This window comes from Marmota marmota, unplaced genomic scaffold, assembly GCF_001458135.2.
Source record: "Marmota marmota marmota unplaced genomic scaffold, marMar, whole genome shotgun sequence".
NCBI lineage: Eukaryota > Metazoa > Chordata > Mammalia > Rodentia > Sciuridae > Marmota > Marmota marmota.
Window position 1 is genome coordinate 33,405,387 of NW_025999949.1, and position 22,811 is coordinate 33,428,197.

At 48.5% G+C, this 22,811-nt stretch overlaps 1 protein-coding gene across 1 annotated transcript in view; it reads right to left on the reverse strand.

Moving 5' to 3' along the window:
* Positions 1 to 22,811, reverse strand: part of Fam135b (family with sequence similarity 135 member B) — a 299,526-nt gene that overhangs the window by 25,796 nt on the left and 250,919 nt on the right. The window contains exons 9-12 of the mRNA XM_015486690.2: positions 20,900 to 20,949; positions 11,047 to 11,202; positions 10,128 to 10,201; positions 2,493 to 2,647 (exon numbers count right to left, since the gene is read on the reverse strand). Of these exons, the coding sequence (XP_015342176.1) occupies positions 2,493 to 2,647; positions 10,128 to 10,201; positions 11,047 to 11,202; positions 20,900 to 20,949 (435 nt within the window). The remainder of the gene's footprint in view (positions 1 to 2,492; positions 2,648 to 10,127; positions 10,202 to 11,046; positions 11,203 to 20,899; positions 20,950 to 22,811) is intronic.

The following is a 22,811-nucleotide window of genomic DNA, read 5'->3' on the forward strand; positions in this document are numbered from 1 at the left end:
GTTCAGTGAGGAAGTGGGTTGCAAAGATGGCAACAATGTAGCTTCACCCTCACAACTCTCCCAGAAAAGGAGAGGGCAAAGGGTTCAAATTCCAAGAGAATGGATTTATAATCAGACACCAACAAATGAGAGTAGAAACTTGAATTCGTCTTTGTTCTGTGCCTGTCACTTTTAAAAACCTGTCTTGTGGATGGATCTGCCCATTGTTCACAGTAACACTGGAGTACAATCACTACCCCTTTTCCCCAACTTCATGCAGGTAACTTCCTTGGGGAAAAGACTCGATTCAGAAAGTCTGTCCAACTCTTGAGGCTTTGAGCAAACCATTCAATGGCCTTGGGCAGGGGTCTAGGAGGGCAGTGGGGGGACAACAGATAGTAAGGACAGATTTGCTGAGTCTGTGGTACCCAGAAGATAGGCAAGCCATGACACTGTGGGGAAATCATGAGCCAATGCCATTATTTTAACATGGAAACGAAACTCTTTAATTCCCCTTTCATACCACACCCAAAGGATGACTGCAAATGTGTCTGGCAATCTCAGGACAAGGAATAAATAACAAGGTCCCCAAGTTCTAGAGGAAAGAGGAAGTAGTTCTTTGTGCTGAAGTTCTGTGAAGGGACAAGAAGGCCAAGCCCAGCCTTGGGTTTTGCATGGGGACATAGGCTGACCAACTGGTATAGGGGATGGGTATACATCAATTTGAGGTCATGTGGAAAGAAGCTCTGGGGGACAGCCGAGTGCAGGGTACCTGCCTGTGGTCCTTCTAGGAAGATGAGATGAGTGTGATGGAGCCGGCCTTAGGCACTTTAGAGAAGCTACAAAGACACGCTGGTCCTAAGGTAGCACATAGGTGTGGACAATGGACAGCTTAGAGGGACCTGCATGGGCAGATGCTCCTAGAGATACCTCCCCCAGCCAGGTCTTGTGGCTGTTTAAGGCTCAAGGGTGCTGATAGGCAAGATGGAGGGAGACGATGGGTGGCCAAGGAAGCCCCAAAAGATTGAGGTTGACTTTCCAGCCAGTGCTGCAGGATGGAGGCTAGGAGATAAAGCAAAGCTGATTTGTAGAAAATAAAGATATGTGATAAATGGCACATGTGAGTTGAGGACTGAGATTTATAATCACTAGGAAATGGATTAGTATGTGTAGGAAAAATGACTGGAAGACAATTCACAATGAACCCTGAGAATGTTGATGTCAGAGCCTCGGATGATGAGTGCTTAGTTAATTTCTAACTTAACTTCAAAGTTTCTATAGATAATGTAACAATAAGGACAATGAACTTGCATGAATACATACACACACACAGGTACATACACATCAGTGTAGATACACATGTGTAAATGTTTCCAGTTCCAGCCTGGTGTGCATTTCAGCTGCCATACACCTGGGTAACACTAGATGTCAGAGTACAACTGAGAACCAGATTTATGTACTTGTAAGGTAGCACTGTCCTTAGAAGTCACCTAAATTTATAGACATCCAACAAGTCTCAGATTGTAGCACCTGTGAAATTTAGCCCCTTTGCCCTTCATGTAAATGCTGAGCCTAATAATAACCCTCCAGGGGAGATTGTAAGGCAGGACATGAGCTTTGGAATCCAGGGAGTGGGTTTGAATGTTGGCTTAAAGCCACATGGTCTTTAAAAGATGCTCATAGTCTTCCTGCCTCATTTTTTGTCCTTAAATAGAGTCCCCAAGGTCATTTACAGGATTAAGGAGATAGAGCCCTGAAACCTCAGCATAAGGTGGGCCTAGCAGTTCTGGGACCTTGAAGGGATTACAAGTCTATTAGCTTTTGGGGTCTCCATTCAGGGCTGAGGGAGGGGTCAGAGAACAGACATTCACTGTGCTATCTAGGTGCACCCCCCACCTCCACTTTTCCCCATTGATGTGTGAGTTCATTGACAAACTTCCTCACCAGCCAATCTGGACACACACATACCAAAACTGAGGACAAACGTATTTTCTCTTCTTTCTGTTATGAGTGGTTAATTCATGAATCTGTATCATTAGTAATGCTGCCTAACGATACGGACTCATGAGTCTTGAGTGCTTTGCCTGACTCATGGCATGAAGCAGACATTGCTGAGAATTTGAACCCAAAGCCATTAAAGTTCAATCAAAAGTGTCTTTATGTTTAAATTGCACATTTGAAATAAGAAAGGACCTTCCTGTATTTCCAAGTCACACTGGTGTGTGCATAGCAGAGTGGAGGGATTCTTGTTCTGTAGGTGAAAATAGACAGGTTAAACTCTTCCCCAGAGAACCGTGGAGAGAGTTTTTACTGTAATTGCTCCTTTGTTAGATTGATTTATCAGTGTTCCTGAAATAAAGTCATTTCGATTAGTTCCACTTTAATTCTGTTCCCCTGGATGAGCTGAACAAACCCTGTGTTAACTTGGTCCCACTGTTGTTGGGATAGAAACAGAGAGACTGCCAGGACCCTGTGGAAAGCCTTGAGTCTTTCCAGGACAACAGAAGACAAACCTGTTGCAGGGCAGTCCACATATCTGTCCTCAAAGATGACTGGCAGGGTGTTCCAGTCACCATCGATGTCCAGGCACTCTGCGGGCAGTGGGGGCATACTGGTGAGGTACTCCGAATTCCGGATGTCCAGAGACAGCTGGCTGTGCATCTGTATGCTGAGGAGCACAAGGACAGGGTGAGCATCCAAGGAGGACTGGAAGCTTTGAAAGAGCTGTGGCACCCCTAATCGCTGTGGCACCCCTAATCCCAGGGACATTCAGAAGAGCTCTGGTGGACTCTGGCAATCAATGGTCTTCCTTTCTTCCCTCCCACCTATTCAGCCCCCAGAACCATAGTCTGCTTTGTTTGGGAACTGGTCCAGGTGCTGGGGTTAGAGGTCATGAACAGTAGGATTAGGTGAAACACAGAGGTCTATCGAGTGCCATTTGGGGGAGGAAATGAAGACCCTGCTGGAGGGATGCTGGCTGGGTTTCTGAATGGCCAGTGAGCTCCAGTTAGTGCCTTGGAGGGAAACCTTTATCCTTGCTTCTCTACCTTGTGCCACTTTGAATCTGAGCCATATTGTGGTAGGTTTCACTTGAAGACCATCCAAAATAGCTTTTTATCGATTACTATGTGTGTATTGGCATCCTTGACAAGGACGTAAGTTTCCCTAGTCAGGAGCCCTATTTTTTCATTCCTCTATGTAGGATTTTAAAATGCTCATATTTTTTCATGACACAAACATCCTTCCACCAATAGAAATTATTATTAATAATTAATCATTTTTTTTAAATTAAAATGCTAGGATGTTACAAAATATTCATCCCCTTCTCCTTAAGTCCCTGGGGGAAGAGAGAAAGTTTATTTTTTCTCATGAAAGAAAAAGATTAAAGTTTCACTATTTTTTTCCATAACAACTCAATCTCTTTTCCATGAGATAACAGGGGGTCCTCAAGGGATTGGTGAGTTTGGGAGAAGGGCCTGCATTGCTAGTTGTTGTCTGTCTGTGGCTCTCTTTGAAGCAGCCTGAACCCAGGAAGCCCCCATCTCGTTTGCAGATGTGCAGAACATGGGCCCGTAGACCAGCTGTATAGCTGTGCAGCTCTGCCTAGGCCCAAAGCAGCTTCTCCAACCTGAACCTTCACTGGCGGGCACAGTGAGATGAACACACACACGGAAACACACCTAGTGTACAGATACGTCATATAACACATATTATCAGTGCACAGTGAATATTACTTAATACACACATCAGTTTAAGAAAAATTAAATATGTGTATTTTATTTTCTTCTTACTTTTCAATTGGATTTTTACCCACAAAAGTAAAGGAGGGAATTTTTTTCTCTTCCTCAAAGCCCTGAAGGCTGCTGTAACTTCCTAACTCTTTAAATATTTAACGCTTTAAATATTCCTCTCTTAATATTTAGATGGGATCTTTTTAGCCACCCCTGTGCTTTGCAACACCATCTAAATCTGGAACCTCCAACCAGTTTTTAATTTATGAAGACATAGATTGGGCACTAGGGCACTCGGGATGATGTGGACCACTGGGGCTGGACGTGCATCTAGGTCTGCATCTCATGGTCATGAAGAAAGTAAGAGCTGAAGCCAGCGACCATAGCACAGCAGCACAGGTGAGGGGTGTCTGCTCTGAGCCACGTGGAGCAGATGCCCGCTCCTGCAGGAATGCTGCTTCTTGAGTGTGGGGCTTGTGGATGTGACCAAGTACCTAAAGCAATGCTCAGCATGTGCTGAGAAGTGGTGACACTGCCAAGGGGCACAAGAGAGTCAGTGCCACTCTCTGACCAGAGGCTCTGAGAAGTGTCTCAGCCAAGATGGTGTGTGCTATCTTCAGGCTCAGCCACAGGTGAGCTCGGGGGAGCTGCCCTGCCCTCCTCGGGCTTGGTTCACAGCATGAAAACTCCCTGGAGGAACTGGCAGGACAGTAGTAGCGTGCGATGGGACCACAGCTTTGTCATCCTCTTTATCAAGATTGGTTTGAAGAGGTGCATAAGGGTATCCAGCTGAAAAATGGTGGACTGGTGATGGTTGTTTTGGGGTGCCAACTTGACAGAATCAAGAATACCCAGAGAGCTGGTAAAGCACGCTTATTCTTTTTTTTAGGGGGTGGGGCGAGGGTTATAAGGGACTGAACTCAAGGACACTCAACTACTGAGCCACATCCCCAGCCGTATTTTATATTTTATTTAGAGACAGGGTCTCCTTAGTGCCTCTCTTTGGCTAAGGCTAGATTTGAACTTGCAAGCCTCCTGTCTCAGCCACCTGAGCCGTTGAGATTACAGCCATGTGCCACTGCAACCAGCAAGCATGCTTATTCTTAATCATTGCTTCCATTGGGGCCTGAGGTTTTCAGACATGGGCTGAGCCTTGCTCTCACCTTCCCTGGTCCTCCAGCTTGCACAGGGACTATGGTGGCACTTCTTAGCCTCCAAATGGAGCCACTCAATTCCACTAGCAAACCCCTTTCTATACACCTCTGTATGTGTGCACCCCTCTTTTCTGTCTCTCTGGAGACCCCTAACTCAAAGGCCCTTAGGAATTACTTGACTGCAGCCAATGGGAGAGAAGCCTTCCCGGCATGGCCCCTCACTCCTCCACAGTGTCCACCAAACACGGAACACTGCCCTTGCCCCCTCCTCCAAACACAAGCACTTCCGATGCCCCTGCCTGATCTATTTTTTACAAGACCATCACCTTCTAACATACTATATAATCCGCGGATTTATCATGCTTATTGTTGAATACTTATCTCCCAACATGAGTGTCTGTTTTGTTCACTGAGGCATCCCGAGTGCTTTGAGCAATGCCTCCATACAGTGAGCAATCAAAAGTACCTGTGAGAAACTTCTCAAAAGGAGAAACACAAAGGCCAACAGATATGTGAAAAAATGATCAACATCATTATCAATCAGGGAAGTGCAAATCAGAACTACAATAAGATTTCATCTCACTCCAGTCAGAATGGCAACGATAAAGAATACAAACAATAATAAATGCTAGTGAGGTTGTGGGGGAAAAGGTGCCCTTGAACATTGTTGGTGGGGCTGGAGACTAGTACACTGCTCTGGAAAACACCATGGAGATTCCTCAAAAGACTTGGGATGGAGCCACCATATGACCCAGCTATCCCATTCCTTGCTATTTTCCCCCAAAAGATCTAAAATTGACATACTACAGTAATATAGCCACCTCATTGTTTATAGCAGCATGATTCACAATAGCTCAATTATTGAATCAACCCAGAATCCAATCAATGGATGAATGGATAAAGAAATATATATATACACACACACAATGGAGTTCTACTCAGCCATAAAAAAGAATGAAATTATGGCATTTGCTGATAAATGTATGAAAATGGAGAATATCATGCTAAATGAAATAAGCTAAATCTCAGAAAATCAAAGGTCAAATGTTTTCTCACATATGCATAAACTAGAGTAAAATAAAGGGGGAGGAAGGATAAGAAAACATAAAGATAAAGGGAATATCAGTAGTGCACAAGAAGGAGATCAAGAGACAGAGTGGAGGGTTGGGTAAGGGGAGGCAACACAGAATGAATTCTTTTTTTCCACACTTTTTAAAAAAATTATATCTTAATTATTTATTTTTGTATATGTGGTGCTGAGGATTGAACCCAGTGCCTCACACACGCTAGGCAATGCTCTATCACTGAGCCACATCCCCAGCCCCAGAATGAATTCTTAAAAATCATGTTATATGCATATATAAATATAGGACAGAGAAATTCATATATATGCATAGGTGGAAGGAATCAATCAAATACAAGTTAATAGATGAGTGAAAGGAAGTCTAGTAGAGTAGAAGAAGGAGAATAGGGAAGGGGAGGAATAATGGGAGGGAAAAGGGGGGATCATGAACTGAAATCAGTTTTCATGTATGTATGAGTTTGTTGGGATGAACCCCACTACTATGCAGAACTACAAAGCTCTAATTGAAAAAAAAAAACACAGTATGTGCTGAATGAGTTAGTTAATCAACAAGGTATATGCAAGGAAACTGGAGGGCCACATATTCCCAGACCCTCTCTGGAGACCTGCAGGGATGCTAGGAAGCAGCAGCAAAGGAATTTGGAGATGGGGGGTGAAGTCCCCTCCCTCCACGTGTCTGCCGCACACCCACTGTGGAAGCCACAGTGGAAGAAACCAACTTGGAATGAGCCCTGCTGGGGTTGGCCTTGCCCTCCTGTGTGTGAGCACACAGACTCCGCACATGGCTGGCGCTCAGAGCCTGGTCCCTTCCTCCCTGTCTGCATGACACTCAGGGCCACTGGGCATGCAAGTCCATCTGTCTGTGTGGTGCCAGGGGCACCCACATGTTGTGCACTCAGCAGGTACCCCTGGGTTTCCCTCTGGCCACGCTGAGCAGCAAGCAGGGAGGAGTCCTGTGGACGATGGTCTGGGGCATTGCCTACCGATGTCAGCGCAGGTTTGCCCTCACTCCAGCTGTACAGCCCAAGCCTACAGATACTTCTGCTTTAGAAGCTGAAAGCCCCTCTTTTGATTTATTTCTTTAGGAAAGTGGCTCAATACCATCCATAGGATCCACGGGACAGGGGCTAGAAGTGTGGCCTCTGGCCTCCAACAGAGCCCCATTTCTGTCTCTTTTGCTATATGCTCTACAACAAATCACTTCACCTCTCTCAGACCAGGTTTTTTCTTTATAGAAGAATAGTGTCTACCTTATAGGCAAATAAGAACATTGAATAAGCCAAGGCATGGAAAAACACCTGGACAGCTTCTTACTAGAAAAATCTCAACAGTTGTGAGCACCTGAAGGCAGGCAAATACCTGTTGAGTTCAACCCTGTTGCATGGATGTTTAATAAAACAATACTGAGGTACAGGTACAGACACAGAGCATAGAGAAGTCAAAGGCATATCTCAATGATCACATTACGACAATCAATACACCAGTGTAGGTCTCCCTGTGCCTCATTGTTTCTATTCACATTTGGTCATAAACAAACTTCCCGTAGCACCAACCTGTGTGAAAAGCACTGGGGAGACTTTGGTGGTACAGAGAGCAGGACCATGAAGCACACACTTGCTAGGTCTCATCCTAATCGCTTCTTGAACATACCTTCAAGACCACAACCTGGGGCCAGAGGTCTTCCTCTCCATGGCACCCGGGATAGCTGTGCACACCCAGGAGTGTGGCGTGGAACAAAAGGTCTCCACAAGCACTCCAAGCTGCTGCTACCCCTTCCATCTCCTCCTGTCCTATCCTAGCCTCCGCCATCTCGCAAGTGCTGCTCCCAGCCCACCCAGCTCACCTCACAGTCCATTAAGCGGTAGCGACCTCTGGTTGGAGAAACACAATCTAGTGCGTGCTTCAACAATAAAGAGCTCACCGGGCAGCCTGACATTTCCACATGTCTGCACAGTTCAGCCTCCTGTGTCAACAGGGCAGCCTCGCTGAGGCTCCGTCCTCTCCCCAGAACCACCCTCCATGGGAGCCCACCCTTCTCATGCACAGTTCCTGGTTCTCTGATCCCTGTGCACCACCTCATCCAAACCTCACTCCTGCTCACAGGACCCTGGGCCTTTTCTCTGCAATTTTCTCCATCTGCAATGAACTCTCCCTCTCTGTTCTACGGTTTTACCCTGGAGGGCCTAGCTAAAAGTTTCTTTCCTTCTGAGCAGGAGCCCTTCCTAATCTCTGCCTTACGTTAATGTCTACTCCTAATTGAATCCTTAAAAACTGCTCTAACCTGACAGCTACATTATAGGACCAAGGTATTTGCAGGGCCCAATTTTGTACCTGGTTCTCTTCCCTAATGCCAGCTTCCTAGGAAGACCTTCTCTGACAGCTCCTTAAACTAGTCTCATCTGTTCCCCTCACACTGAGAACTATTTCACCATGCACATCACCATTGGGCAGATCATATTTATTATGTGCCTTCCACCACTAAAATACAAGCCCCATGAAGTAAGGAATTTGTTTCTGGTTCACTGATAGAGTAGCCAATAGTTGAAACAGTGTCTGACATGTGCTCCATGCTAAATAGTTGTTTCTTGAAAGAAGTAATCTCCTTTTTTTACGTCTAAGAAACCAGGTAAGAAAGATTCAGTAACTAGTAGGATGCCTGCCACAAGTATTGTAAGTTGCAAAATCAGTATTTTAAGACGTGTAATGAAATTTGAAATGCTGAGGTCCATATTCATTTGCAGGTAAAAAAGCAGAAATTACTCTAGGTCCTCCTTATCCCCCAGCCCTCAAGGCCCCACACGGTCTGTTCCTCCTGTTGCTCTGAGTTTCCCTGCTCTTCCCTGCTCCTGCACTCCATTCTAACTGCACTGATCTTGTTGCTGCTTTTCAAAGACGTTCTTTTTTATCTCACCAGCTCGTCACTGCATGACCTGCTGTAACCCCAGCCTGCGTTCAAGTGTCACATCTGCAGAAAGACTTTTTCTCATCCTTTGGGGAGGAGCAGGGTCTGAAACTCAAGCTGTCACCCCACTAGTTTCTGAATCTTTGCCCTTGGCACAAGAGGCTGCCATTCAAGCCGGGCTCTTTGAGGGGAGGGTCCTGGCCTGTGTCTGTCACCTCCGCTAGTGGGCATTCCTGGAGCCCATCTGAGGCTAACCTCCTAGTGACTCTGGGAGACCATTTCCTGCAGCCATTCTGATTTATAATTTTGTGCTGTGGCCCCCAAAGCTGTGTTTACCCTTGTCAGACTAGCTCTTCTGAAGTTAGTTTTGGAAAGTATGTTCTCCCAGTTCTAGCTGGAGCCTGGAATGAGGGAATGAATAAAAGGCTGAGTGGAAGACTCTCAGGATCTCTAGACAAGTGGATTCCACATGCAGTTGTGTTTTCTAGGAGCCCCAGGTCACTTCCAGAACCCCTGAGGCAAACTGTAAATGTCACCGTACTTTGCAAATATAAGGAAGCCTGAGGAGAAAACAAGCTTATAGAAGGGTGTGAGAGCTCCCGTGTCCATCCTGTGCAAAGCGGAACGTCAAGCTCTGCTCCTGGTGGATTCACTTGGCATCCCCAACATTGTTTCACCCACCTTTATGTTTTGAGGTGAGGTGTTGCTCACAATCAACAGGAGAATGTGGATGTGCGTAGCAAAAGCCAAAAGACCCTGGAGGGATCTCTGCCCCTCTTCACCAGGGCTATCCCCGAGGGACAATGGCCTCATGGCCCATGAACCCTCTGACTTTCTTGAGTACTAGAAGGTGGCAAACTCAGAAATTCACCAGTCCTCCTAATTAGGGAGCTCAGCCTTAATTACTACGCTAAATGCATTTTTTAGTTACTGCAGCATCTAGAGCAGATTGTGTGTTTTCTGACGTAGCCTATGGCCACACCACCTGCTTCGACTTCACTCTGCCAGGATTCAGCACAGATGTCTTGCAGGACTTGGGAGACTTGATTCTGTCTCTAGAAGCATAATGACTCTCAACAAAGGAAACCTCAGCTCGCTGACCTCTCCCACTGGGCACTGTCTAAATCGTCCGCTTGCCTGGCGCTTTGGACTGGAGGTGCAGAGGCGAGGAGATCCAGAAAGTGAAAGGGCAGCTTGAACAAAGAAAAGAGGTGGACTGTCCTGGGGGAGGGGGGACTACTTTATATGGCAGGGTAGGCATGCGATTCATTACTCACAGATTTTCCTGAAACGTCAAGACAGCAAGTTTTTGGTGCTCCATATAAAAAAAGGCCTCAGAAAACCTTCGGACCTGAGGAATAAAACAGAGTAAATGGCTGACTTCTTTAGGTGGCTGTGGCCTCCTCTGTTTAGAATTGAGGGTCATGGAGATAAGTGTGATGCACTAAGAGAAGGAAAGCTTGTCCTTCACCCAGAGGTCTGAATCAAAGCTCTTAGCCCAACCCTGGTTTATAGACACAGTTTAGTACATGTTTATGAATCTGTTCTTACATTGCTTTTTATCATTTTTATATGTAGGTTTTATTCCTCCTACTGGAATATGAGATTTTTGCAAACAGTCACCATGAATAAATGCAAAATAAACAGAATTTCCAAATCCAGCCTTGTGAGTGTGCTTGCTAAGCATTTGGTGAATCTAATCCTCAGATATTTGCTCTTCTTGCTCTAAATGAGAAGACCAATGTCTTTCACTATGCATTAGTACCAACCCAAATGTACCCAAGCTTGTGGCCAAAAACATACTAAGAGCAATGCCTTCCCTTCCAAATTAATTTTTCAAATGTTGTTTTGATTGTTTATTTGAAGTGCCCTGGATCTAACCAGGGGCCTTGCTCATATGATGCTGGTACTCTACCACCCATCTCTATTCCCAGCCCCTCAAATACTTTTTAAAAGTACTTGGAGTACCCCTATGATAAGGGTAAGGGTGGTGTTTTATGAAGGATGGAGCAAAGGCTTGTGTGGCTAAATAAGCTCCTGATGTCACACTGCTTGTTCAGGGTGGGGCCAGGATCAGTGCTCCAATCTAGAGCTCAGGACAGTCCCAATTCTTACTCAGTTCAGGGAACTGACACTTGCCAAACTTCCTCAGGACATTAAGTGCATGTAGGAAGTTTATGCCATGAGACAATTTACCCTCAGGCTGTGGTGCTCCTGAGTGAGATAAGCAGTCACTTGGGAGTGGAGTGTCACCGTATCCAGGAACTGTGTCCACAGAGCCATCAGGTGGGAAGCAAGCCAGGCGAGATCCTTACTTATCTGCTCAGCTATCTTCTCTGGATTGTTCAGCATCTGGAGGCAAAAAATGCAGTGGTCAGGCCCCCGCTCCCTGGGCTCCTGCCATCTCCACTGACTCCTGTGCTCTTGGTGAACATCTGCCCATCGGTGGAATGATATTAAACCATCCTGAGACTCTGGGGATCACATATCAAGTCACTTTGGAGGCGGGACTTAAAATAGTCAAGGTGGTGATAAATTATTTGTAGTCCCTGTCTACAAACCAACATCCTGGCCTAGTCTCCCATGAGAGATCACCAACGGCCTAGCTCAGTCTCTCCCCGATTTGTCTTGTCTTTGTGTCTATTTTAAGCCCAACCCAATCCTGGATTTCTGGAACTGTCTTGCACCTTTGATGTTTTCTCTTTCCCCTTGGGTCCAATGGCTTCTTCTTTCAACTTCTCTACTCAACCCTTTCCACAGTTTACGCTTCCTATCGGTGCCCAGATCCAGTGACTTCTCCTCTGTGAACCTTGGCTTCACAACCATCCAGCTGAAAACCCTCCATCCCATCCTCCCAATACCCCACCCCTCCCCGGCACTGCAGATCCTCACACTGCACTCCACTCTGTCCTGAGATTCTGAACTCAGTCTTCGTAGTCATGAAGGCTTCCACTCATTAATACCCATCATTTGGCAGGTAGTGTGCTGAGTATTTTGCATAGTTTCCCATGTAGTCCCCACAGTTACTCTGTGGTGGAAGCATGGTAAACATTCTTCTACAAAAATCTAAAATGAGAGTGAATAAGTAGCGAGAGTACACAAGTCCACACCAAGCTGGGATTGAACTGAAGAACTGTGGGACCACAAAGCCACATCCCCACACCACAGCACTGGGTAGAGACCTCCAGAGAGAAGAGAGTCCATGACCTCATAGCACTTAACTAGCCGGGAGAACTGCACATGGCAGGGTCTCCCTAGCCCTGGCCTACCACCATTCCTTAAGGAGGGTTGCAGGTTGCTTTTAAAGCTAGGAGTTGGACTAGAGTGGGCCCAGAGCCTTTTGGGAAGACCCCAGGAACAGAGATACTTAGGATCGCTGTCACTTGATATGGGATAGCCATCTTCCCAAGAAGCATGCTGGTTGGAGAATTCAAATAAATTCCAGAGAAGTGAGAAGAGAGACGGTGTCTTTGAGGAGTGTGAGGCAGCCAGTCCTCAAATCCTGACACCAATCTCTAGGCTTAGTCATTTATACAACAAGCATGTGAGGGCATCGTGTGGGTCTGAAGCACATGTGTTGAAGCCGTTGGACCCAAGGGGAAAGAGCAAACATCAAAGGTGTAAGACATTTCCAGGAGGAGTTGGAGAGGGCCTCTGCCTCACTCGGTGGTGGAGATAGGGATGTGGATGTGCAAGAAAGACTGGTGTGGCACCCTCTACCACACATGATGAAATGGGCACACAGCCATAGCCCTTCCAAACCCTGCTTCCCTCATTTATCCTGTGCCTCAGTTTCCTGAAAGGACACGCACAGTAAGTGATCCCATTTGAATGCAATGATACATGGGAGGATCTAAGTCCAGTGCCTGAATCACCAACAGCCTTTTGTTGTCCTTGGACTGAAGGCTGATGCTAGATGAAGGCAGAGCTGGTGGCGTGAGGAGTCTAACAGTAAAAGAAAGAGGAAAGGAGAAGTTTGATGCACAATAACACTATAAATTTTGAATATTATTACTTTACAATTAATGATTAGCTTCCAAACACAAGATTTTATTTAAAAATTCTACTCAGAGCTGCTTCTTCCAAGAGGCTGTGTTGCAGACACCATGGTTAAGAGACGGAAGACAAAGGTCAGGTGGGGGGCTCTGGGGAAAACGCAGCCACTGAAAATCCTCCAGGTGGAGAGTGTGGCTTTGGATGGACTAGAAGTTGCTCAGATTTGAATTCTCCAACCAGCATGACTCACTGATGACAGCCAAACTCCTGTGTCAACACTTGGCACCATTTGCCCCTGAAAACAATCCCCACCTTACCATGGACCCCTCCCCTCCTGGCCTGAGCATGCCCATTGCTCCAGCCACTGGGCCTGCCCACCAGCACCAGGTCGAGCTGCACCCTCTGTCTGGAGTGCCTCCCCTCTCCCCTTCCATTTCTCTTCTTCTCCTCTCCACCTTGGCCTTGTCTACTCTCTCCAGGGAACCTTGACGGAGACAGTTCTGTGTCCCCTCGTTTCTGCTTGCTCCTTTGAAACTCCACTGAGCTCCAAGTGTAAGACTGACCACCAGCTCCATAAAGGACCCACCCATCTCCCATGCCACCTCCAGCCACATGTGGCCTGTTTTACCTCCAACATGCCCTCCGGCCTGCATTCTGAGCTCTGGCCCTCAGTGTTTCTAGTGCCCAGCACACTGGCTGATGATAGTGTGAACTTAGCAGCCTGGATTGACTATGCAGGTGACCTGGCATGGGTGGGAGGTGCCCTGTGCCTCAGTCACACAGACCTGCCTTCCTGGGCTGCTTCTTCTGTCACCCAACCATGACAGTGCCCCTGTACCACCATGGTCTGGGCAAACACCGCATGAACTCTGAGCTCAGCCACCACAATGAAAAATGGAAAAAAAAGGACAAGCTATTAATGAAATGTACCTTTGGGAGAATTATTTTTCCCCTAGTTGGTTATAGAAAGGATTTAAGGTAAGGTTTATAAAGCTTCTAATTAAGCCACAGGAGGACTTTCCAAGCTCACAGACACCTGGGCCTGCACAAGCCCAGGTGACAGGGGTGGAGGGCCCTCCTGACACCAGCAGGCGATCCCGGCCCCGTCTGCATGGGTGAAGCTCCCTGAGAAGAGGCTCAGCCTCCCACCCTCCTCATCTGGGCTCTGCCCATGAGCTTCTCTCTACTCCCCTGTTCCCTGGTTCTGCTTATTGAGTGTCTGATCTGTGAGTTCAGGTGTTCAAGGACCCAAATGTAAATACACACGGTCCCAAAAGAGGCATTTGGTTTCATCAACGTGACATCCTTAGGTAGTTATGATATACGGACAAAGGACTATGAAAGAGATGGACACTGAGAGCCGTGGCGGGCCGCGGCAGGCTTCCCGGAGGAGGTGGGGCCCCACTGCATCTTCAGGTGAGGCAGGCATCAGAGCGGCCTCCCTCACGTTCCCTGAACAGCCGAGCTCTCTGACAACATCCCGGCTGCAGGTCAGACTCCCTGAGTCCTCACAGCTACAGCCCTCTCAATCTCTGGGGTGCCACCAGGCACGAGAATTTTTAAAGTGTGAGCTTAGCAGCCTGGATGACTCCAATGTGCATCCAGCGCTGCAAATTTCTGCTTGAACAGAAGCCCTGTTGTCGTGTGTGTTCTCATCCTTGACAAAATCCCTCCCATGCTGCACATGCACATGTACCTGTGCCCGTATACACAGCCACATGCTCACACTGCCAGCAGTGTTGACTCAGGGTTCAGACCTCGGTTGAATGCCATGCAACCAGGAGTCCTTCCCAGATACAGGAGAGGTGGACCCCCAGCAGCAGCAGCAGCAGCAATGCCAACCCAGAGTTGCTGGGCACTGTGGGTAAGCACTTTGTAGGGGTGGAATCCCATGGTCCTTAAGCCAGTCCCAAGAGTTGGTCCTGATCACCATCAACCCTGCTTTATGCTTGGGGTAGAGGACACCAGCACGTGTAGTAATATGCCTAAGCTGGTACATGTGTGGCCCGTGCGGTCCAGCTCCTGGCTCTGCTGCTCACCATGTCATACTGTCCCCCATACATCCCTCCATGTCCCAGGCAGATCCCCTGGTCACTCCCTCCTTCTGTCCACAGGATGTCAGCATGCTCCTGTGCCTGCTCAACCCTCCACTGACACTACACTTCATTGTGTATCTACAGAAGTCAGGAGGGCCCTTCTGCAACCTGTCCTGCCAGACTCTGGAAGCTCGTGGATACCCAGAAGTGTGCAGCCGGGAACTCTCTGAATGCCCACTGCCTTGGCCTTTTCCCACCTCCTCAGAAGCTCACTCCTCTTTCCACAGCAATGTGCAGGTGGTGGTTTTACAAGCCCTCCCACCCCACCCCCACTTGACTCAGGACCAGGGGGACGTGAAGGGAGAAAGCTCTTCTCTTAGGGAGACTTTCATCCTATCAGTCTGAGGGATTAAAGTAAGATCAGGATGGCAATTACTTTGGGGGCTATCATCTTTCTAACTGGAAATTCATAAGTACCTCGTATGTTTTGGTATCAGGCAGCAATATAGAAAGGACTCAGGGCCTTCACAGCTTGGTGGAGGGGAGAAAAGCAACACAAATCATGATACCAAGAAGTAGTTGGAATAGAGCACATCGCCAAGAGACAGTAGCCCACAGGGGACTCTTGGATCCCAGGATCTCAGATGGTTCCCGGAAAAGTGAGCAGCTGGCTTGGATCTTGCAGATGGGGATTGTGTCAGGAATAAGACAGGGTGACATGGGACAGCCCAAGCAGAGGTGAGAGTACATAGTGGTGCTGGGTTACAGAGCCCAGCTTCTCAGCCCTGGAGGAGCTTAGGGCTGAGGGACAGGGGAGGGGGCATCATGTGCCCTGGCATTGACTTCCATGCTAAGCAGTCAGATCCTCATGCCATGGGTAGCCAGCAACCACTAGGGCTTTCAGTCAGCATAGTGAGATCTGGGGCTGGGCAGGTGTCCATGCACACAGCCTGACCCTCTGCGTATTCTGCTTGGGAATGCTGTGTGGAGCAAGGGCTGAGTCCCATGAGGTCCCCACCACAAAGGGGTTCTTGGTCACCAAGAGGCCTTGGAAACAGCTATCTTCCAATGTGGTGAGGTCTGTGACTCTGCATTCTAGGGGAAGGGCCCTAGGAAGTCAAGCTGGGCATTGCTGTCCCCAAGAGAGATGCTCTGGAGTGCAGCCCAGGACGGCGGAGCTGGGACAACATGCTGTAGGGAGGAGCCAGCCTGAGAAGTTCAGAGCCTGTGCTTGGCCTCATGGAGTGGCAGAGGGAAGGAGCAGACCGCTAAGGCCTAGTGCTCTCCACACAGGGCAGCCCCCAACTCTCCCACCCCCCGTAGCTTTTTAAAGTTGAGAACCTTTACTTGAGGGAACTTGTTAAAGAACCTCCTGCTCCACCCCAGGCCAAATGAATTAGAATCTACATTTTAATGGACCCCCAGGTAATTCATAAGCATATTAAAGTTTGAACATTCTAGAACAGAGGGAGAAATGGATGCTGTTACTCAAACCAGTTGCCTCTGGCTGAGCTCTGTGCCCCTGACTGCCCCAAGCAAGCTCTAAGCCATCCAAGCTGAGTTGCCTTTCAGAATTAGCACAGGAAGTAGGAGGAGAGCACACAGCAGGTGCTCAGTTTGCACCAATTACATTCTTTGGTTTGTTATTGGAAAGTAAATGGAATGTGGTCTGGGGCCCTGTTGTGTACCACGGTGCCTCCTTGAGTTTGAGGTTAGCTCCTCCATAGCAGGGTCTTGAGAAACTGAGCATTGTTGACCTCCTGGAGGATATTTCCAGGCTTAAATGAAACAAGTTATTTCAAAACCCTCAGGCAGGTGGACTAGTCAAAAAAGAAGCACACAAAATAAACAATAACAAAAAACCCCCAAAACCATGCAGAGGGGCTGCCCCAAGCAGCCACCAACTGCTCACAGTTGCCAGCTGAGCTTCTTTCCCAGGTCCCACTAGGAGGTGCAGCTCTGGGAAAGACTATTAGGCACTTCAGCATCTCCCATAAGTTATGGGGGTCAAGAAGGGAATGATTTTTTTTGTATTCAGAAAATCCTGTTGCTGTATTAAAGAACAACCAGCCAAAAAGTGTCACCTCTTAGTAGCTCCCCAGCAAGTTTCCGAATGTTTGCTGTCCAAAGCACCTGGCTGAGTGTGGACAGAACCATCCCTCTGCAGAGAGCACATTTTCTTCCTGACCAGTGCTCAGCAAGGACCCTCACGGCCTGCTCCAGCCCTTCTTTCCAGCTCGGCTCTACAGCAGGGCGTCAGGAACACAGCATTGCAGCCGTGCTGGCCCCTCTCCCGTGGTGCTCCAGTGCCGGTGCCCTGGGCCTCACAGGGCTGCTGTTCCTCTGCTGGAATGCCCCTCTCTCCCTGATGCACTCCCTCCTGCTCCCTGGCAACAGCCCCTATGGAGCATCCCCACCTCCCCAGAGAGAACCAGGCCCTCCCCTCTCCTGGCCCACCACCCTGCCTCGCACTCTGTGGTTCTAGTGTGGCCGCCTCAGGAGATTCTGCTGTCTGTGGAAACAAATCTGTTTTTCACTAGGCTGCAATTCCCAATGGCCTCTTCTACTTATTCGTAACAGATATCCAAGTGGCTGGTGCACAGCAGATGCTTAGTAAAACTTCATGATTTGCTGAAGCACAGAGGCACCCACACTCCACTGCTGCAGAGACCTAGCTTTCCAATCCTCTGGAGTCACCAGAAGCCTCCAACCCTCTCTACCAGTGGCAGGCCATCCAGATGGAAACCTTCACTGCTGTTTGTCATTGGCCACCAGGTGGCAATGTGCTGTCTCTAAACAGCTCTGCAGGCTGTGAGCTTAATTTGGGGGGCTTCTGGGGAAGTGGGGTGCTGCTTTTACTCCAACCACAGGCCAGCCCTTCAGCCAACCTAGGAGCAGACTGATGGCCAGCACATCACCCTTTCCACCTTTGTCACCAAGCCACTCCCTACAGCAGTTGCATAATAAAAATTTTCAACAAAATTTGGTTATAAAATAAAGTCTGTGGCAACAGGGACCATAGGAACCCAAGAGGCAGCATCCCTGCAGTATGGGACACTGCAAAAAGGAGGAGGCAGCAGTCGGCCTTTGTGAAATACGCTCGATAAATGCTTTGGCAGGCTCTGTCCTAACCTCCTCTGAGTCTCTCACCTGAACCAGAGCAGGCAGTAGATGTGGAGGAACTTCAGCAGGAGGCGGGGCATGGGCTCAGACCCTCAGGGGCTCACCCCTCTGACTCACGCACCTTAAGGAAGACCCGATCCTCTGTGTCCACTTACCATGAAATAAACATGGACCTGTGAGCACTCCCCCCAGAGCCCAGGGCTGCTGCAGGCACAGTGCACAGAGACCAGTAGGCAGGGAGCCAGCCTCCCTCTGGGCGGGGCCTTTGCTACTCCTTTGTTTTAACTTCACCACCCAAACACCCTTTCCTGCCCCCGCTGCTCTCTGTGATTCTGTGAGATGCAGCTTAGTCTCTGTTCCTGGCACCCAGTTTCTAAAGCCCTCAGAATTCCAGGAGCTTAGAAGCATCTTTTCTTATTCTACGTTGAGTTTATGCTAATGTGGAGACCCTTGACAGACCCCTAGACAGCCTCAGGGGAGAGGCTGGCTGTCTGAAAAACCAAGGGGTCAGGAGGTTGGAATTTTCTCTCCAGGCCTCTGGGGAAGGGAGAGGAGCTGGGGATCTTGTGGAGGGCCAGTGGTCACCTTGGCCGTGAGGCCATGCACTGGAGTGCCCGTAGAAACCTTAATAGATGGGGCCTGACAGCTTCTAGGTTGGTGAGTATACCCAACTGAAGTGCCACCCTTGGACGCCCTTGCAGGACTTGCCCTATGTCCTATGTATTCACCTGGCAGTTTGTCTGCATCCTTTCTGACATGCTTTATAACAAAGTGGACAGCCCACATCTGGCTAGGGTCAGACAAAGGACAGTGTACGTGAGGTACCACCTGATGGCAAAGTGTTTCGTGCCGGAGACAACTCTTAAGTGTCCCTTTGCCCACATAGCCCCCTAAGGACGTGAATCCTCCTTCCTGGCTCCCTATGATCTAGAGATTTGTCCAGGCACCCTGGTGCAGGGGGCACCCAGGCCTCTTGGTCACTTGCCTGGGCTCCCTCCCCAAAGCCTCAGTCATTGCACGTGGCCCGTTCCCAGGCCCTCTGACTGTTCTAGCAGCACAGCCTTGCGCCAGGCCCTCCTACCTCTGGGGTCCATGGGCTGCACTCCTGCAAAACCACAAGGCTCAAAGCCAGGCTCCAAAACAGCTTCCTCTCTGGGGTCCACTAGGGCCTACCTCCTCCTGAGTAAACTTAGTGACACCATCCACCTGAGGTCCCACAACCAGGTAGAGTGCCTGTGTCCTCATCCCTTGCCAGGCTCATGCATAGTAGGCAAGATGACAAGGACAGAAGTAATGGCTTAGGGCAGTGCTGCATGCCAGGCTCGGTCCTCCACACTGCAGCCAGGTGACCTCATTTCATCCCCATAGAACAAGTGCATCGCACACAGGAAAACAGCCACCAAGAGGGGAAAAGACCTGCCCAATGCTTGTCCAGAGGTGGAGGACCACACCCTGTTATTAGGTCAGAGGGCCTCTGCCCTTTACTCACACGAGGTACATGACCCAGGACAGATGGGTCTGCAGATTGATAGGCAAATGTGCCAAGTCCTGGCTCCTTTTGCAGAGGAGCCAAGGGTCCCAGGAAGCAGCATTAACCACTCCAGGATCAGCCTCTTCCTCACCTTTAAAAGCCTGACCAGCCCTCAGTGCCTTTGTTTACCGGCTCACTCCAGCATTTATTAGGAGCTTACCAGGTGCCAGGAGTCCTCCGAGCAGCAAGCAGTGGTGGCCCAAGACTACACAAGCCACTTTCCTAAGCTGTGTGCTCCAGGAGGGAATGGGTCGCCACTGAGAACCCATCCACTGAATATAACAAGATTGCTTATTTTATAGAACCGTTCAGTTGAATAAATGAACAAATGCACACAAGGCACATAAAATACAGACCGGGTAACTTGCGAGTGTGCACTACACTAATTGGCTAAGACAAAATGATGTCATCAGTAAAATCCTGATGACTTCTGGCTCCACTTTACAGATGGGAAAACCAAGCACCACGAAAGTACTGGTTGGCCTTCCCCTCGCCCTGACTCATGGGCTTCCTTCCAGCCTCAACCTGGGATCTCACTCAGGGGGCCATGCAATGCCCCGGGAGGTGGAAGTGTCCCAGAGATTGTACCACACAGTCGTGTGCATCGCCAGGTTTGTTAAAGACATGCTCTTAATGCACACAGCCTCACAAAACCGCAACAACAGAGTCCCCAGGACAAAATTCATATCTATTTTTTGTTTCCTCTTGTAAGTGATGTGAGCCATTGTCTTTCCCTGAAGTTTAAAAGCCAGAGGGAGAACACCTTCTGTAGACGGGGGTGGGGGGGGTGGGGGTAGCCTGCGGTGGCCTGCCAGGCGCACTGCCTTCCCGCTCCTTGCTTCGGAAGTCGCCCAGCTGAGCAGGGAAGGAGTGGACTGGCTGACTGCCCACAGCTCACAGCCCGAGCAGGGATGCCTGGAGGGGATCTTTCAGGAATTTGGGGTAACCTAATCTAGCTCAAATGGGCTGAAGTAGCTGACCCCTTGACCCCTTCACTGGGCCTGCACAAGTGTCTCATGGGCGTCCTTTTGATGGCAGGGGTCTCAATTCCACTCACACATCATGCAGAGGCTGCTGGTTTCTGGACATGCTTCCTGTGAAGACAATGACCACCTGCTACTTCACTTTTGCTGACCTCCAGTCACCTTTCCCACACCTCAGACCACCCCGCTTCTTTGCCCCATAAAGATACCTGAACCCCATTCTTAGGGAGGCAGATTTGAGGCTCCTCCTCCATCTCCATGGCATTGGCACCTGTGAGCTAACTTTCTCTTTTGTAAACCTGGTAGCTTCCGTGACAGGCTTAATGCCCTGTGGACATGACTTCTTTCCATCAGACCCACAGGGTCAGCCCTCTAGTTACCTGGAGCTCTGAGCATAGCTGGGAGAGCGTTTCTTCAACAGCAAGGGCCTCTAGGAAGAAAGAAGCAAATACCATACAGTTAAACGAACATGCACGGAAATGAAGACGCTGTCAATTAAAAGAAGAACAAGTTTCAAGTTCTCATTAAACTCACAGGAACAAACACGATTGATGAAGGCTCCTCTCCATGCATTCCTAACCAGCTGGAGGCACCGTGCTTACAGACAGAATAAACCTGATTTGGAACCAAGGGCTAAGCCCTAGGTAAAGACCAAAGTCCTCTCATCAATGCATTTATATAAAAGTAGGTCCTCCTAAACTGTATAGAGCTTTTTTGGGTCAAAGTGATTTTTTTCTTTAGGTACTGGGGATTGAACCCAGGGGCACTTAACCACTGAGCCACAAACCCATCCCTTTTTTGTATTTTATTAGAGACAGAGGCTTGCCAAGTTGCTTAGGGACTCACTAAGTCCCTGAGGCTGACATGGAACTCAAGATGCTCCTGCCTCAGCCTCCAGAGCTGCTGGGATTGCTGGCATGTGCCACTGCACCCAGAGTGATTTCATTTTTATTTCCACTTTTTGAGGCACATGGATACACACAACACAGATATATCTTTCCAAGACATAAAGAGCATGGATTTGCATCTCCATCTCACCCATGAAAGATCAGAAGCCTAGAGAAGTGGGGTGGCAGATCTGAGTCCTCTGCGGGCCCCAGGGACTAGGACACTCGTGAACACCTAACTTTCCATGCCAACCTGGTCCCTGCAATGTCACTGTGGCAGCATGGACCAGTGGTGCAGCTCTCAGGGATGTAATGTTCATGGTCGTTACTTTTTGGAGTTATTCCCTAGTTTCACAGTGCCATCTGCACGTGGCTGTGGTAGATGCACTGTTTCCCAGGTGAGTGTGAGCCATCCCTTAGCACCTGGGATCCTTCCTGAAACACAAGTAGCACAAACCTCTCCACCTGACTGCTGACCTCAGGTCTGCAAGGTCCCCAACCCAAGCAAAACAGAGCTTTGTCATATTGGTTTTGTCTGCATCCCCAATGTCTAGCACAACTCCTGCACACAGTAGGTGCTATGTGTCAATACAAATATGATGAGTTGGTATAAAGAAACTTGGTTCCTTTGGGTTAAAAAAAAATGCTACATCAGAAAGACAAATGCAGCTGAATGATATCCATTTTCTCTCTGAGTGATGTGAATCGCACCGATTCTCTGCATGTCTTTATAGCATGCATAAGATTGACACCTGAAAAACATTTTGAGGATTGCCTTATTCAAAGAGTAGTGCTTGAGCACAGGATTTGACTGGGGTGTCAGAGCTGATAGTGATGGATGGCAAGAGGCTTCGGCATTCAATCCTAATACCACAACTCCATACGTTCTCCTTCAGGCCCGTGTCGGGGGAGTGGATAAGGGATCTGAGGAGCGACTGCTCTCAAAGACCTCAAGACTGCTGGGGAATGGGAACATGCAAATGCATCATTATACCTGTGTTCATTGCCATGATGGACACTTGGTAAGACGTGGACACACCTCTGCCATGGTTTTGTAGCCGTTGATTTCCAGGGGTATAGATGGGGAAGTTAAGGTCTCTGACACTAGAACAGGTGTTAACCCTGAATTTCAGGTTAAGGGCTCAGACGCTGCTCTAGAGACCTATGAGCAGAACTGCAACGCAAGCCCTACTGTAACTGAGGATGACATAAGACCTTCCAGGAGTCAGTACAGGGACTCCGAGCCTTGCCATGGTTCTGTCACACACAGGGCTGTGCGACCCTGCCCCTTCTACCTCTCTGTGCCATCATCTGTCAATCAAGAGGGATTTAGGCTTAATAATCTCTATGATGTCTAACCTTCAGAAAATCCATGTGCAAGAATCTATTTGTCTCAAGACAGCTA